Source organism: Euprymna scolopes, chromosome 11 (assembly GCF_053919585.1).
Source record: "Euprymna scolopes isolate OS-2025 chromosome 11, ASM5391958v1, whole genome shotgun sequence".
Taxonomy (NCBI): domain Eukaryota; kingdom Metazoa; phylum Mollusca; class Cephalopoda; order Sepiida; family Sepiolidae; genus Euprymna; species Euprymna scolopes.
The window spans coordinates 59,472,875-59,492,297 of NC_136492.1; the positions used below are offsets into that span (position 1 = coordinate 59,472,875).

At 33.9% G+C, this 19,423-nt stretch overlaps 1 protein-coding gene across 13 annotated transcripts in view; it reads left to right on the forward strand.

Moving 5' to 3' along the window:
- Positions 1–19,423, forward strand: part of LOC145287867 (anoctamin-4-like) — a 746,862-nt gene that overhangs the window by 416,779 nt on the left and 310,660 nt on the right. For all 13 annotated transcript variants that reach the window (XM_080135748.1, XM_080135749.1, XM_080135750.1 and 10 more), the window contains exon 3: positions 6,236–6,306. In XM_080135748.1, coding sequence (XP_079991874.1) covers positions 6,236–6,306 — 71 coding nt within the window. The remainder of the gene's footprint in view (positions 1–6,235; positions 6,307–19,423) is intronic.

The window sequence follows — 19,423 nt, forward strand, 5'->3', positions numbered from 1 at the left end:
GATATTTACAGAACTGTTGACATTTTCAATATGCGATCTATCTATTAAACATAACTATAATTGTTGTTAGTGTTAATAGGTAAATCATGTATTGGGACGTCAACAACTCTGTAGATCACATGTCTGAAGAGCACTTAAGAGATTATAGATGCTTCCATACTTCTAGCTAGAAGCAAAATGTATCGGTTCTGATATTACACTTAATCTTTTCTGTCCTCGGTCAGTGGAGAAATCCTAGACTGAAAAATAAAAATTAAGTTCAAATTTTTTTTTTTTTTTTTTTTTTTTTAAAGATCTAGGTTTTCCCAATATTATAAAAGCGACCTTGTGTCTAACTCTGCCCTCGTGAGTAAATACGGACATTTTCATTTTACTTTCCCCTCTGAGAAATATAAAAGGGCAGCTTAAGTCAATTCGATAAATATTTAGACTTTTAGGGAATCATCCGTGCGTTAAATCAACGCTTGGATCTAGTAATGAACACCTATTTTACTGGTGAGCTACGTTGAGTATCTTTCAAGAAGTTCCTGGAGTTGCAATAGAATTTTCTCTTTAGGTATAAGGATAACTTCATCTGAGTATTCAGTAATAACAATCTTTTTTTTTTTTTTTTTTTTTTTTTTTTTTTTTTTTTTTTTTACAGTGATCACCACTTATCAAGGCCCGGAAGCCACTCAGGGATAAGGGTTATTGCAAGTACGTTAGTGTGGAGATTTGATGAAGTGTTTAATTAAGGGGGCGGTTCATTAGGAATTTGTAAACATTGGACTTGAAGACATCCAAGTTGTAGTCCGGAGGGAAGCAGGCAGACGGAACAGAGTTCCACAGGCGTGCAGTTCTAAGAAAGAAGCTTTGTTCATGGAATCCGCGTTTTGATTTAGGCACAGATATGAGATGAGGATCTGTTTATTAGGAGGTACAGTATTCAACAATCACGCATATTAACTTATTCAAGCTGTTGTCTACGTCATATCACATCATAGGAAACATACTGTTAGGTTCGTGTCCCTATCCAATTACATTCCACAATTTCTTATTTCATTTTATTTTCGCACAATCTATATATCTATAAAAGTGAGAATGTGTGAGAGAACATTTCTCAACCTACATACTCCAATGGAATTTTGATCAACAGATTTGGAATTTGGTGTAGTGTCTTCAAACATCTGGAAAACTTTAATCCCTTTTTAAGGGTTGCTAAGGGGTCAATAGTGAAAAAATAGTATGCGAGGGTCGTCAGATTTTTATGTTTGCAGTTTCACAAATGCGCATGCATGAATCGTTCAAATGAGATTCATTGTGTTAATAATAGGTTTGGAAACACTTCAGAAAGATCAAGCTGGCCTAATGGTTATTGCATTTAACTCACTGCCTTTAGATTTTGGTTTCGACCTCGGCTCGTAGTTTTACAAGAAGTGAACTATTTAGAAAACATGATACTCGCATATACATGTCTCAGTTTCTTTCCTTTTTTTTTTTTTTTTTTTTTCTTTAATGAATTTAATGTTGTGGTATTTTTGTTTTATAATAAACAAGAAATCTGCATTAATTAAAATATGCGTATTTTACAATCGGGAAACACCGGGTGGCCTGCGGGATTTTTAATTTTTATATTTTTTTTTATTTTTATTTTATTTATTTATTTTTTTTTGAAACCTTGCTTTTAGATATGAGAAAGTTATTTTTTGATAATTGCTGCAATTAACGACCGTTTTTTTCCATGAATATTGCCTCGTAATATCCTGACAGCTTACATAAACCACTGGAATGTGGCAAAATGCTGAACCAATGAAAAATCGCTTGATCAGATGACATTGCCAGGAATATCTCTTTAGGAGTCTCTGGTAGATTGTAGTGCTAGCATACACTGCAAATTGCGAATCATTCTTCAAGATGTAACATAACGTTGGGAGGTTCCTCGAGTCCTAATTCTTCAGATGATATAACCTCACCGAGAAAATGGGTTTTTTGGTACCAGTACCAAACCGTAATGCAGAAACCTCCTCCCCATAATAAAGAAGTGCATTCTGCCAGGAACCATGGTCGTATCACTGTCGGAAAGCCTATAGAAAATTAGAATCGGAAGGATTCCAACACAGTCCTAATTTCATAAACCGAATCATGTGGAGAGAATGTGGAAGGAGGCAATGCAACAAGAAAGAATACAGGAGCAGCTCAATAGCTACTCATCCGGATTTATATGAAGACAAAATTTCAGAAAAAAATCCCATCTATCTCGATAAAAAAAAATCCTTCCCTAAAAAAAAAATTACATAAAAATACTTAAAAAAAAAAAAAAAAAATTAAATAAAAAATAAACTGTAGACCTTTTCATAAAGGCAGGGGCGCATCCGAAATGAAGGTTTCGGTTTAGAGCATAATTGAACCATGATACTTGACTTTTGCATTTTAAAGTTTAATTATTTACCGATAATTTAAAAAAAAAATCAACAGTAAATTCCCTACAGTGCAATGTAAACTATACAGTATTGTGGACTGTCACTGCAGGGGAGGGACTTCTTAACTTGAACAATCAATCGATTTGAGTGAAAACCGGGTGATTTCATCGATTTTAATGACAAATATGAGGGGTGTGTGGAAAATTTGATCCTCATTCAATCCTGATCAACGTCGGGTCTCCCAACTTGTGTGTGTTAAAGAGAAAATGTTATTTAAATAGTTCAAGTTCTTCATTCATTGATATAACCAACAATTATAGTCGATAGTAGCTTTGTCCATGCAATTGCAGGAGTCAAAACATTATTTTTAGTTCAAAAAGTTTTTTAAAAATTGTTTTAAAGCAACATTTTTTTACTTACACATAGTAAGAAATGTCTGATTGGCCGAAACCATGAACTATGAAAATTTAAACTTTTTGAAGTTTCTATTTAATATTCATGGTAAAAATTGAATGTTAATATATTTAACAAATTTTTATTTACTTAGCTCCCTCTGAGGCCAGTTAAATACAAGGTGGTTTTTCATTTAAAGAAAATTCAGCTCCTCAAAAGGGGCATTATGGATTGGGACAAAACAAAAACTGACTCCACCCAGAAATATTTCTCCTTGACTGACCGAGGTCAGGAAACACACTATCTGCACGATAAATTCTGAATGAAATCTTATGTTTCTGCATGTAAATGCAATATTAAGATTCTGTTTGATGAAAACGAGAAAATCTGATTTGATATGTGCTGAAAGGGACAGTTTCGGTTGCAGACACCAAAGTTCCATTATAACAAGATACCAGAAAAGCCTGTAAAATGGGATCAAAGAAATGGGAGTTAAATAAAAGCACTTCATTTGTATTCACAAATAGCGTACTAAATATAACCAAAGGACTGAGTGGGAATGATATTTGGTTAATATACGAATTGCAGATTGGTGAACACAAATCCCAAAAGGTTGGCATCTGCATCAGCTATATTGTAATTGATGCATCCAATGCAGGCAGGATTCATGAGAAAATCATAGTGTTAAACTTTTGAATGCAAAAAATTATTAATGATAAAAATAAAAGAATTAGTGAAACTAAAAATGTGGATTATATGCCTTTATTATTTACTAGCAAGGCTACTTGATATTGTCCAAGAGAATGGCTGCTAGAAGTCTCAAACGGTGAACTATACCTTTATATAATAAAGCATTAATTCAAATGAAATGGTATCTAAATACTTATTAACCGCCTTCTGAAAAGGAAAACACAAGTACCTGTTCAAAAAAAAAAAGAAACAAAACATTTAAATGTTTAGAAGAATTATCTCCCTTATTTGATGGATTGATCAGGGAACTGTTTATAGACTGAAAATCAGCTATCAGTATCGAAACGGTTAGGGGGAGTGGTGTTTGTCTTAATGTTATTTTTAAATTTTATTTTATAAATCCTCAGGGTACAAAGAGTTAGAAATGTTATGGGATCGAGATTCGTTTGATAGGAAAATAAGAGAAAGTGAACACTGACGTTTTTGTTATATATATATATATATATATATATATATATTTATTACTTTAAAATTATACATATATAGTAATGACTTAAGAACAGAAAGTAATTTTGTTAATATTGGTTTCATGATTCTTTGTTAGATTTCAAGCTGACACTGTTGCTATTGTGCAGCTCTCGAAGCACTTTTTTTTATATACAAAATCACGTTAGCTTTAATCTGCAAAATGTATTACACACGTGTTTATGCTAATAAAATTTAAATAACGCCAAACATTAATTTATTATAAACTGTTTAAGGAGTTATGCGGTGTAGTTTTGCGCGCTCGTTCACGCGCGTATATATATATATATATATATATTTTAAATGCCTGTTGTATTATTGATTTAAAGGAGTCGTTTTGATAGTTATGTAGGTGCGATAAATGAAAAAAAAATTGTTTATTCATTTTGGAGATATATATATATATATATATATATATATCTCAGTGGAACGATAAAATTTTCGCCCTAGAAAAGACTAAACGATACTATTTCCGTTTGATGAAAACCGGTCCTTGTTGCAAGCCATCTACTAATTAACCAGTTGTGTACAAATCCCAAGAGCGATAGGAGCCTTCTATCATATCTGAAAGTGACACAATGTTCAACAAGAGAGACCAGATGTGCCGCTGTACAACTCGTGCTTTCTACCGATCCAAGTTATGACAACAGGACCGTTTCTAGCACCCTCAAAATGCACCACTGGATTGCCATGAATAACAGGGACGTATTCAGGATGATGAAAACAGTTTCCGGCCACGGTTATGGTCTTTGGTGCTGACTTTCAAGCCAACTTTGAAGATGTGAGGTGGCCCTCACTTGAAACCACACCAAAGTGTACCAGGATGTGCTGAAAAGTGTGGTAATCCCCCCCCCATCGGTATAATCAGGTGACCGCTGGCAGACCCTGGGTGTGGCAGCAGGATTCGGCGCCAGCCCACAAGTCCAAAGAGACAAATTCAAGAGTGCTACCTACGACTTTGTTCCCGTCTCTTACTGGCTCTTCTTTCCCCAACCTGAACGAACAGGACTATTACTAACATGACCTTCCTCAACACCAAAGCCAGCCTGATCGCGCCATCCAGAGTATTTTGCAGAGCTCTTTCCAACATCTGTCGAAAAGGCATGCTTCCAGTTCCGGGCCCGTATCGAGGCGGGGATTGAGGCTGAAGGTGGTTAGATTGAATAGATGTCAGCTCTACTACATAATCAAGTAACTTGAATTGATTTTTTTTTTTTTTAAATAACTTTTAAAATAAAGTTGTAGTGTTGTCTTTAGGGCGATAATATTATCACCCCGCTCTGTATATATAAATTGAGAAAACGTTTCTTGCTGAATTACCGTTTCCTTTTGAATAGATTTTTATCAAAGAACTTTTTTTTATTATTATAAAGCTTCACTTAATTAAGTTATTCTAATCAGCAGAGGTGCGACATCCATTTGAAGCAAACGTTTATAATTGGTTAATTGAAAGTTTCCATTTCACTCGGCACTGGTTGATATTTTTTTTTTTTTTAGTTCCTCTATAACTCCATACTAAAAAAATAGTGTGGGTGTGTGTGTCTTATGTGGGTAGGTAGGGTGTGGGTGTATGTGTGTGTCTGTCTTGTGTGGGTGTATGTGTGTGTCTGTCTTGTGTGGGTGTATGTGTGTGTCTTGTGTGGGTGTGTGTGTCTTGTGTGGGTGTGTGTGTCTTGTGTAGAGGGCGTGTCCTGCGTGTGTGTGTGTGTGTGTGTGTGTGTGTGTGTGTGTGTGTGTGTGTGAGAGAGTGAGTTTTGTGCATATGCCTTTTCTGGGGGTGTTGTGTGTGTCTTCTGTGCGTGTGTCTTTTGTGTGTCTCTTAAGCATTACAATTTTTCCCCCCAGCATTAAGTCATTAAAAAAAATCTTCCAGCATTTTTATCTTCAGTATTTTATTATATACCATAAAAGGAAGAAAAAAAAATCCCATATTGATGTCTCTTGCAGAAATATTTAGCCATGTAAATACCAGGTACAGCTTAATTTGTGCAAGTTATCGGTGAACACACAGACACATGTGCGCGCTAACACACACATACACACACAGTACATGTGAAGTGTTCTGGCCTCGCTTCGATTCTCCCATTTCTTAGGTTACCTTATCCTTCCTATGGATAGCAGAACACCGCTCTAGCATCAGACAGACCACATGGCTCTGTACAACGCCAGCTTCCTGCATCCTTCTTCGGAGTCGCTTACCTATATTTATTCTTCTCTTCTTAATCTAGGAGATGAGATATTGCCACCCCTGCCACGAGCAGAAGAATCGGAGGCCTACAATTTAGATCAGGAAGCAAACGTAAGTAAACATCATCTTTTTACCTATTTTTGTTCTGGAATTCCTTCGAAATAGTTGAAGTTTCCAGGAAGTCTAAATTTCCTTAATGTTTACGGATTTCATGCGAACAAGAACTAACCTACAGAAGTATCATACTCTTTCTTTCTCTCTCTCTCTGAAGAGGATCTTTTTTTGCAGGTGTCTATCAAAGCCGTTCGATTGAACCAGCGTCTTTTGTCTCACCTCCCCATGATGGGGGTGGTTATAGCAGCGCCAATAGTGCTGACTAGGTGATGATTCGTTTTGGTGATTGTGTGGTCTGCTAGATTCTTTCTCTCTTATCGCCTTCACTTGGAAACCGATAAAAAGAAATCGAAAGAGACAACGAATCAAAACAAAACTAGATAATCCATTTTCTTAGAAACATCCATGAAAATGACTAGTGAAATATCCGAAAGTGCTAGGACGAATGGAAATTAATATATATATATATATATATATATATATATCGACATATCTGTTTTGAAATATAATATATGGGTAAAAGAAAAGTATTTATGAGACTAGTACATGAAAAGCTAATACAAGATTAAAGAATTATTTGTTAGTTTTGTACGGTGAAAGAATATCTAAAGATTGGTTGCTTAAATTATGTACGGATATATTTAAATCAAATTTCAATTTTTGTTTACACTTTCGAAATATATACAATTTATTTTGTTGTAATTGTATCTTTTTATGCCTGTTTTAATTGTTATCCTTTGTTTACCTGACAAATGACAGCTTCCCCCCCCCCACTCATGCCTTTGTGTAAATAATTTACACACGACAGTTACCAATTACAGATTGACTTTTACACACTGGAGTAACGCGCACGCGCATACACACACACATTGAAATAAAACACACACACACACACACATTGAAATAAAACACACACACACACACACATTGAAATAAAACACACACACACACACACACACACACATTGAAATAAAACACGCACACACACACACACACTATTATAGGCATACGCATTGACAATGTGTCACTAATGTCACATTTCCTTGAAATGAATGTGGACCCCTCAGTTCTTCGAGTGAAAATCCTCAACTTCAATTCACCATATTTTTTTATGCTTTAAATCTAGTAAAACGTCTCCTTTCCTAATGGATATCCATATTATTTTATTAATCTTCTATATAAATATATATAATATAAACAGCTGTATGTGTGAGTCTGGAAATATTTAACCGATAAACTCTTAAGCTATTGGTTATATAACAGGTAAATTAACAGGAAGTAGCAATCATACACCAAGGATAGTTTATAACGAGTAATATCTTTTGTTTGGATGGATGAATAACGCGTACAGAGATGTCAGCCAGTTGAAATGCAAAATGTTCATTTCAACTGGCCGATATATTTTTATTTTTACGCATGCGCAAATTCATTTACAGCATAATTTTACATCTTGTGTATCTGATGATAGGTCAAACGGCAGGGAACATGGCTGGGGCACTAAATGTTATGGTTTCGATTCTAGCTGATGGCACCCAAGAGATTTTATTTTTTAAATCTTTTGAAATCACTTATATATTAGATACAGAATAATATTCAATAGATAATTGGCTCTGTAATAATAAATGCAAAATCTGCATGAATTAAAATATTTAAGCGTATTTTACGACCAGGCAAACCCGCCAGCTTTTTAAAACAAGGCGTTTTTGATGTTAATGGATCTGTAAATGCAAGCCTTCCACAATATTATTGTGAAAACCTTTAGTCCATTTTATATATATATATATATATATATATATATATGGAATCTCTGGCATATTTCAAGAGTTCAGTAGTTTCACTGTTCACTTTATCTTCTATTATATACAAGGAACTTTGTATAGGAGTTCTCTATGAACTCTGAAACGGCTGGGCTGATTTTTGAAATTTCACACGAAGGTACGTCATGTGTCTACAGTTTTTTTGTTTTGTTTTTTATCGGAATGTCTGGTAAGTATTGATAATAAAAAAAAAATTCGATTTTAATCAAAGTTAACTTTTATACAACCTAACATCACAAGTGCATTTACAGTTTTATCATCGCACAAGCAGAAATGTCCAATCTATAAAATCAACAGTTGGTTATTTGAGGAGACAGGAGCTCATTGCCAATCATTGTTTCTGTTTCGAATTGAATTATGGTACTCGACTTTTGCATTTTAAACTTTAATTAAAACCATTATTTACAGATAATTTTATAAAATTAACAGATTCTCTACAGTGCAATGTAGACTACAATGTATTGTGCTTCCTTCCAGTACCCTACGGGGACGGGATAGATTTCATTAAAAAAAAAAAAACGATTTTACCGATTTCGATAACAAGTTTGAGAAGGTGGAACATTTAACCCACATTCAATCCCTGATAACATCGGGTCCTCTTGCTAGTATATATTTCCCAAAATTTTCGGCAATGGAGGGGAGACAAAAACTGGCTGCTATGGTTTCAAATGATCTGAAATAACAGCAAGGAGAGACTTGATTCCAAATATTTCTCATATGTTATATCTCTTCAGAAACCGGGTACGATTATGAATATCTCCAGTATCAAATGATCTTTATACATTCTGAAATTTACTCCATGTATGAAAACCAAAGAGGGAAGATATAACATCTGAGAAATATTTGGAATCAAGTCTCCCCTTGCTGTTATTTCAGATCATTTGAAACCATAGCAATTTTTAGTCTCCGCTCCATCAAGGGCAGAGGTTTTGAGGAAATACCAAGTATTTTGTAATTTACATGCAAAACTAGGAAGACAACTGACTGACAAACATTTTATGGCTGTAAAAAAAAGTGCCAAAAATAGGCTCTGGATAAACGGATAATCCTCATAAGGTTCGACCTTAAGGGCAAATTTCACATAGACCACTACACAATTCATTATCTTTCCAACGAGCCTTCATTTGTTAAATTCTGCTCAATAGTTGCTGAGATTTGAAACTTATAAAATTGCCAAAAAAGGTTGTGTGTGTGTATATAATTAGTGGCCTGGAAAGGCCGTAGGGGAGACAACTGAAGCAACAAAACTGAAACTACCTGCAAGAACACACACACACACACACGTAGGTAAATTTGGGCATATTTTATGGGTTTGAAAATATAGGTTCTTTTTTACCAATTGTCATAAAATTTTAACCATAGAATAGTATTATAATCTTCAAAAAGCCTTCATATTTTCGTAGCCATATTGAAATGTTCTTCGGTTCTAGGGCATGAGCATTTGCAGGCTTTTTGACAATCATAATATTGTTCAATGGTTAAAATTTTATGACAATTAGTGAAAAAGAACCTATATTTTCAAACCAACAAAATATGCCCAAATTTGCCTACATTTGTGTGTGTGTGTGTGTGTGTGTGTGTGTGTCCTGCAGGCCATCTTCAGTTTTGCTGCTTTGGTTGTCTTCCCTATGGTCTTGCCAGGCCATTAATGTATGTGTGATCTCAATTAAAAAAAAAAATTAGAAGTGAAGCTAATCAAGGCGGCAGATATCAAGCTTTGAATATCTTTTCAATATTTTGTGATAAGTGTTAAGATAAAGCCATATTTTCTTTTTAAATACGAAATCAAGATCTGAAAGCCACTCAAGGATTTTTATAATTATACCAATATACAGATGAGGACGAAATTCCTTAAACTAATCCAGATAAAGTGACTAAAATTAATGACCTATACCGCTCAATATCAAAGTAATAAAGCTAAATGTTTTAACTAAATTGTATAATATAGAAATGTATTTTTTTTATTTTTATTTATTTATTTATTTTTTATTATTTTTATTTATTTTTTATTATTTTTATTTATTTTATTTATTTATTTATTTATTTATTTATTTTTTTGGAAGTTATACTTGTAAGGCGCTCACACGATCTATATAACAGTGAATACAACAATAAGTTTGTGTGTATATCACATAATCACAGCGGGTTTCGGTTAAATCACTGAAGTTAAGCACCGTTGATCCTGGTCAATACTAAAATGCGTGACTATTTGGGAATGTCCGGTGTTTTCTGTGCTTTATACTTCTCTCTGCATCGTTTTCGGTCATTCTGGATTTCTCCTTGCCACTGGAATTAAGCAATGCCGACTCAGCAGAGGCGTGATTGGAGATTGCGCAACATTTGCTTCACAATTCGGCGTGTCGTCCATCATCTCTCCAGGATGATTAGATGGTTCAAGCAGGATGTGTGTCTATTTTTTTTTTCCTTCAAATGCTCATGTCAGTTTAAGAAATTAATCAAATCAGATCATCCCCCACCACGACCCGTCCTCGTGTTTGGCAAACGTCGAATATCAAGTGCAACGCGCACCTGTATGTATTGGTGAAGTTGTTGAGCGATGACAAACAAACAGAAATAACTAACAGCCGGAATTTTGCGTTCTTCTCTCCTGCTTGTATTTTCTTTAATAAGAAGAACCAGTGGTTTTGTTATATATGAAATATTTCTTAATACATCGCATGTCACCAGTCTTAGATGAGTACAATCACAAGCTACCTGTAAAGAAAGATAAGCCTACTTGAATAAAGTTGAAAGGGTTGGATAATGAAGTAAAGGTTTGTTTTTCCAATTCGAATTACATTTTTTTTTTTTTTTTTTTCATTTTCTTCATTACGTTCTTTTAGGACATTTTTGCTTGAAAATATTTAATGCGTTGAGAATATAAGCTTTGTATGGATGTAATGGTAGCATTTGTCTCACCGAAGTACATACTCCTACTTAACCTGACAAGCAGCAAAATTTTACCCCTTCACTATTAAAGGCCCTAGATGCTGAAAAGCTTTCTTATTCTAATAGGTTTTTTTTTTCCGTGGACTGCTGGACTTTGGAATTCCCTCCCCCGATTTTTCATAGAAACTTACAAAAAACAAAAAAAAAAAAAAAAAAAAAAAACACTGAGTCTTGAAATATAAAAAGGTTTGGAATTAACAAAACAAAAATGAAATTTGTAATAAAAACATGTGTAGTTTTAATATTCTATAAATAAGATGTTTAACGGCTAATTTTTGTGAAAGATTTAATGTAGGACGTTTGAGACTTCACTTTATGTAGGTGTATATAATAAATCACCACTCGGTGGTGGTTTCTTTATCTAATGTCTATTGTATAAATTGAATAGTTCTTTTAGAATATTATTTAATACTCGAAGCAAAGGAGTGTCTAGTTTTTATGAAACCTTATTTGTAAAATGTTGCCAGAATTTGATCGTAGGTGTATATTGTAAATCGCCAATGTGTGGAGGTGGTTTCCTAAATATCAATTCTTAATCATTGGTTTTTGTTTGACGATGTATCACCCACTTTGAGGTTATTTAATTCAGTATTTTAATAAAACTTTTTATACTTGAAGTTCTTTATATCTTCAAATATTTATTTATGGTGTTTGATTAGGTTGTTTTGGAAATGGAATGAAAACGGCACTAAGCTTATGTAGGTTTAACCGGCTTCCTCCAAAAGAGGAAGTTCCATGGGAGTATGAAATTCACAAATGGTCCTCGGTCGCATGTATATCCCTGTTAGGGGAGATGACGACGTAAGGTTTTTGCAACTTTTGCAAGGAGGTGTCGACGTCCTACATACAGCGCCTGGGATTTCCAAATTGGTTACCCATCTGGTACTGACCAGACTGAATGTTGTTTAACTACGGTGATTTAATGAGAACTGGTGTGTTAGCGTGATTATGCTGTATACGTGATTATGCCGTTTTGTTTTACAGTATATTGACTTTTTTTCATGCCGAAACCAGTACTTTTTGGAAAAGATTTTAGGTTTCAATTTCTTTGTATCTTCAAATATTTATTCATGGTTAAAAGAAAATTTGTTTGATTCTGCAAAAGATGATTGAGTTTTGACAAAAAAAAATAAAGGGAAGCAATAACATCAATGTTTGGTGCATTTTCTAAAATGGGGCTTTCTCACGGGAAGTCTTTAAGGTCATACTGAGGACCAATCCCTAATGAAGTGTTCTTTGCACACTGAAATGTTCTTTTGTTTTAAACCAAAAATATATTCATCCACCATAACAAAATATTTTTAAAAACAAATAAAAATCTTATGTTCAGAAATTTTTTTCTTTTGGTGGCAGTTTTGTTAAACAAATTTGTTTGAGGTGCACTAAACTTTTAATAAATTAAATACATTCCCAGAAAGCAAACTTAATTCACCACACAGAACAAAACTGGTTGAAGAGAAAGGCAATTTGGTGACAGCTTCCGGTTTTGAAATAGGAAATTGTAGTTTTTATCGAAAAAGTTATCCATTATACTCTAGGTTGGATTTTTTTTTTTGGGGGGGGGGGTATAATTACTTTGTCAAATATTTATTTATGGTGTTTGATTGGCGATTTACAATATACACCTACTATTTAAATTATTACCATCAAAATTAAACTGATTTGATTGTTTGGAATAAAAAAAAAAAAACATTTAAAAAACACTTTATTGGGGCGCTTTAACTTTTGTTAAACGATTACATATGGTTTTACCACCGTTTCACTGGGACTTGGGGTTAGCAGTAAAATAAATATGGTTTACAAAATGTTCAAAAACTAGTGAAATTAAAACTTCTACCAAAATCTAAGCTGTATAAAATTATGAAGATCATTTATATATATATATATATATATATATATATATATATATACACTGTATGTTAATTTGACGTTTAAAAAAACTAAATGCGTCACTAAGACTTTTGTTAACCCAACAACTTAGGATTAAGCATTTCTATCTTTGAATCGTCTGTTTATGAACCGCTCAGCTAATATAACAACTAGCGGGGATGTATGGAAATTTCAGTTAAATCCTTTATCTGTTGTATATTGCTGCCATTCTTAAAAATATTTCTATGCTATGCGCATCCAGTGCAAATACGGATCCCATTATTCCATCCAGTTTGTTCAAACTGAAACCTGCTCATCTAACGAATCTGGTTGATGTAGTTTTAGAATATTTTTAGTTAGTAGAGAGAGAGAAGTGGGTCTATCCAAAATTCCTTTCAGGAGTTTTATTTAAATCCTAACGAGGTCTGGTGCAAATGTAGACCCTTCCCTTGATATTGTCCTATTTTTGAACAAAAGATAAAACACTTTGATCTTAAACTAAGTATTTTAATGGAAAATGCTCCACACTCCAATCACTTGTATCCCCTTTAATAAATACTCCGGACTAACTCAACAAGCAGCAAAATCCCGCCCAGACACTGTAGAGATCCCTAGATGCCGGAAAGCCTTCTAGCAAATAATTTGTCCCCCATCAAACTGCTAGAATTTGAAATTCCCTCCCAGGTTCTCCTGCTTCCTTGATTCAACTGGCATGCAGAAGTTTAAGTGTAATGTGAACAGACATCTTGCTGCTCAACTCCCTGCATAGTATCCCTGCAAATTTTGTCCCAAATAGTAGACCCTTAAATCTAAGTGGCGCTGTTCCTTGTTTGGGGGTGAAATAGCAATAAAATAAAAACCCTGAAGGCTAAGAAAATGCATTTGAGTTGATTTAACATTCAACACAACAGCGACATCAGATGAAAATTTAAAAATGATTGGGTGATCTCATCGTTTAAAAAAGTGTAAACGTGATATATATAATGTATGCCCATAAAATTGCCTGGATAAGCAAACCAACTTTGTCAGAACAGAACCAAACTAAAGTATTGCGCTCCAGTAAATTGACTTCACATCTTGACATGTGAAATGTGATATCACGTGTATAGTATTAATGCCTTCGATTTAGCTTTTTGATTGATGCTAGTCAGATATACATTTGTTGATTGAAACTGCAGTGAAATGTTATGCAAATTACATTTTATTTTTTATATAGCTCTGACGGGATATCGAACCTTTTTTTTCAAAGATCCGCTATCTAAATTCTGTTCTGTATGTTTGTCTATTTGTCTCGCTGTGTATCTTAAGTGATCTTGTCTGTCTGTCTGAGGAACAGTCTCTACTACAGGCTTGAAACATAATATATAGAGGATTTGGACCTGTGGAACAAATTTGATTTGGGTCTTAGCCGGTAAAAATAGCTGCTAAAAGATCAAAATTTAATAAAATTGGAGCTTGGCAGGCATTAGTGGACTATAAGGTGTGTTTTCCATGCATACACAAATATACATTTCCACGTTAATATCAGTTAATTTTACCATTTTGATATCTATTTGTTAGTGGCTCAGATAAGTAATGAATAATGTGGGGGCTCTAGATGTTTTAGTTTCAATTCTAACTAATGACACTGAAGTCTTTTATTTGGAACCACTACTGTATATTGGGTACAATATAATAATCAATAGTATTAGCTCTATAATAGATATGAAATCTGTGTAAATTAAAATATTTAGTCATATTCTATGACTTTGGCCACACTGGACAGCTCACTAGTGTGTATGTGTGTATGCTCTGACCTGAACAGAGAAAACCAAATGTTTAAAAAAATCTCACTGGAATGGAAACTGACAATAAAGATAAATAAAAAGATAAGAACTCTAACTGTGAAGGCATTGGGTATGAGAATGGCAGTGTGTGAATATACATGTATAAACGCTAGAGTGTAAGAATGTGTGGATTTATGAATAAGGAACTGGATCTGAGTACATACTTTTCCGCTTCCCTATGAACCAAAACGATATGCATGCATGTAATTTTATTTCTTCCTCTTGGCTTTGCTTTTAAAAATAGCTAAAGGAAAATGATTTAAATGTAATGAAATGCTGCTAAAAAAATGTATGCACATATGTAGCTAATATTATATAATAAAAATTATACAGTATAGATTTCTTTTTAAACACGTGTTTTATCCTCCCTACGATTCATCAGTGTGATTAGACATAGCCAAAATTGAAATGGCACGGAGTCATGTCTAATGCGTAAGCTCTCTCTCTCTCTCTCTCTCTCTCTCTCTCTCTCTCTCTCTCTCTCTCTCTCTCTCTCTCTCTCTCTCTCTCTCGACTGAGCAATGAAATTACTAGTAGAAATGGGGAAAATCATTTTGTTTAAATGAAGCTATTCATTTATATACTACTAGGCTGGGTGCCCGGCGTTGCCCAGATGTTTTTTTTTTTTTTTGGGGGGGGGGGGTGTTGAGCAAAAAAAAATAAATAAATAAAAAGTGGTAGTAGACAGGCAGGCTCGAACCCGTAACGTGAAGGACATGAAAAGAAACACGTCTCTACAGTTTGCGTCCATTGCCAAACCGGAAGTGGCGAAATTTTGAATTAAGGCTAGTCAATCGAAAAGACGCAATGACTTTCGAAAACATCGGCGAAAAAAGCGACTCCTCCCTGTAGAAAAGTGCCCAGTTGAGGGTGAAGGAATTAATGGTTTTAGCGAAGGGTTGGGCTTCAAAACAATACCGATCTCGTGAAGATCCGTCGCCTCTATCGAAAGTTTTAGGCATATACATACATGCGTACATATTTAAACAGACAGGTGAGATTTATACTATACATGGGTTCGAATTGTTTTTATTATAAACGTTTTGGGCGGGGGGTTATACCCTTCTTTAATAGAAGGGAAGTGTTTAATCATGAGGTATGAAACCTTAAGTATAGATTGCTACTGGAACTTGTGTGCGTATGTGTAAAATGGCACACCATCAACTTGTGGAGGTGATTTATCAACTATTCGATACAAACTGAAGAAAACATTTTTTCTTTACGAAAAGATGTTAAATATTTATCAAACATAATCAAAATATTTAAATAAATTATTTTTGTATTCATGAATTTAAATTGAATATAAAAATATTTCTTCATCCACATTTTTAAGCTGGCTCAAATCTTTTAAAATCTTGACATTTGGGGCTGTTTTGAAGCCATTTTGCATGTGATAACAGAAAAGGATAGTTGACGAACAGAATCCCGTAATTTGAACAAGTAGAGCTACCCGACGTTGCTTGGGGCATACAATAGCAAATAGTTAAAAGTAAAAAATTTCTACCTCCCTTCCTCATTCTATTTTGATACAATATAAAAAAAAGGCGTATTCCGCCCAGAGAGATTGTAAATTATGATGACTGAACTTATGCATTCGTGACCTGAATGTTTCATCTCTCTGTTGAAGATATTGACAGTATGAGACTCTAAGAGAACAACTCGTTGTGGACGTGCTTCAGAAGTATCATTGAATTCCTGGCAAAAGTGCATTTAGAAGGGTGGTGATTGTGTAGAAAAATAAATTCTGGAGCACAAAATGGCAGTCGTTTTAGTGGTACCACTCCAGTCGGGGTCGTAACTCTTCAACTTTTTGAATAGGGTGCTTTACTTCTGTAATGACGCTTGTAATAGAAAGAACAAGAAACCTAACCGACTTAGTTTGATTTAGTTTCAGAATTGTTTTTGAAAAAACTAAAATGAGAATGAAAAATCTCCTGAACTGTTTTTAATTTTAAACAGATATATAAATAAAAATAAAAAGATTATGTAAATGTTTTTAAAGACACGTAATCACGTGAGCAGGATTTTTTTTCTTTTGACACGATAACAAGTAACGTTCTTATTTTTTATTTATCTATTTTCGAAAGAGTGCCACGTGCAAGTGGAGAAGGAAAAAAACAGTTATGCAAAATTTGTGTCGAGAATTGTCTAAAGTTCCGACTTTTGGGGGGAATTTCACTTTAATAAGAACGTGAATTTGTTCGACACAATATGATTCAACTCCACAAAATAAATAAAAGCTAATGTGAATTAAGATTAAAGTTAAGGTGTTATTGTGGACCCTCACCCCTTTTTTAAAAAAAACCTTGTTAAACTTTGTGACATATTTACATTCTATGGAGGTCAGGCGCAAACGAACACCCAATAATTTTATTATACCATATTTCTTCAAACTGAAACATAATTATCAAAGTATACTTACGCAAACAGATATGAAAAATCTTTGTTAAAGTTTGTGCCTATTTCCACGGAGTACAGGCGCGAACGTAGACCCCACAATTTTTATTATACCATCCCTATTTGAGTTAAAACATACTTATCAAAGTATTCTTATGTGCATCTATATCAAAACCCCTTGTAAACGTTTTTTTTTTTTTTTCATTTTTTATTTCCATACTTTGGGGGCCATGCACGAACGCAGACCCCACAATTTTTATGAACCACCGTTCTGCCAGATCAAACATACGCATTCCTGATCCTCGATACATCTATCATTATATGTAATCAATTTTTAAAAATAGCCAATCATATAGGAGCCTATTCGTGACCACACACACACACACATACGTTCAGCTTTATATTATAGATAATGTGTGTGTTTATGGAAAAAATATACTTATTCAATTATTTCACCTTTTATTTATTCCAATCCTTAAATTTCTGAAGCTCTCTGTAACTATACAAAAAAGGTATACAGAGCGTATACAAAAACAGTCTCTATTCCAAATTCCCAGATGTTCATCTTGCCGTTTATTTCTTTAAACATTAAAATGTTCAATTCCTCACAGCATCTGTTTTGTAGCGCAGAATCATTCATGTAATGTAAGTTTTTTTTAAAATTTATTCTGCCCTTAACTCATCAGAAGAAAGGAACTCATCATGCCCATATTCCTTTATTTTCTTTAAGTTAAATTCCTTGTCTTCTGAGTTAAGGGCGAAATAAATATTTTAAAAATTGACATAATTACATGAATGACTTTGTGCTACAAAACTGGTGCTGTCAGGAATTAATTTTACATTTTAGCAATTTTTAATTTTCAAATTTGATTTCTACTTTTAACTCTAAAATTATTTCTAAGACTTTTTTTTATTAAAATGTTTGCACACATTGTTTGGCATATTCTGTTCTTACAACTGGTCAGGAAATGATAGCCCTCATTTCACTAAAAAGGGGTAATCAAATTCAAACTATACTTTAAGAATAACACAGCTTACTATTTGTTGATGGGTAAGTATATTTGTCAGATGTGGCAAGTGTATGCTCGTTTTAATTTGCCAGCATAAATCACTTTTTGAAAATTATTTTTGATGATTCTGGTAAGTTCATACACATTTCTAAATTCAATTGTAATCATAGAAATAACTTTCAAAATGAATTTTATTGTGATCATTTTGAAAGTTTATCTAGAATCCAAATAAAATCCAAAATGGTCAAATGATAGAATCATAGACTAAAAACTGAAGATTTTTGTTTGGATTTCCGGTCATGACATCTGCTTCATTCTTTAAAAATGGATTTACTAGTGATGCTATACACTCTATTTTGAAACGAAGCAAATTCTGTAATGTATCTATTTTGTTAAACAACAAAAAAAAAAGAACTTGCATCACAGATAAAATCTTGTGTGTGTGTCTAAATAGCTGCTGAAATACATTAGATGTTTTTTTTCTTTTTTTCTTACATGTCAACTTAAAGGAATAATTTTCATAACGGGGGTGGGGGATATTAGGAGTTTTAAATAATTCGACATGTCATCAAAAAGATAAACCCAACAGTAAATCAAGTTTGGTCTAGGACTTTCTCAGAACCTTCTAGAAACTTTGATCTTGGTTGGCTATATTGCGATTGGTTAAAAGGGGGGGGACGTAGTCGTCTAATTGGCATGCTCAGTTCATTATACAATTTGCCATTGCAGTCTTAACTGATGCTACCTGATGTACGACATAATTACGTTGACACACTCGTTCCCGTCAAATCACCAGAGGTAAGCAACGTTGAACCTGTTCAGTACTAAAATGAGTGACCGTTTGGAAATTCCAGGTGCTGTATGTGTTCTCCGTTTATCTTTGCATTGTTTTCAGTCAATCTTGGGCCTCTTCTTGCCAATGGACCCAAACAGTGCAGATTCACGAAAGGTGTGGTTCGAGATTGTGCAACCCTTGCCTTACAATTATATATGCAGCTATCCTTACAGGAGTGTCTAGTGTCTCTCGAGACTGAACGGAAGCATAGTCAACCGATTAAGGTGTCTGAAGATACTACCTGTCTGACCTAAAATGCACCAAACATTGATGTTTTTTTTCTTCTCCTTTGCAAAACTCAATGTTCTTTAAAGTAAGAAATAAAAACAATTTTCCTCTGCAAAACAACCAAGCCAGAAATAAAGAATTTAAAGCATGATTTTTTTTTTAATTATTAGATTCGGCAGAAAG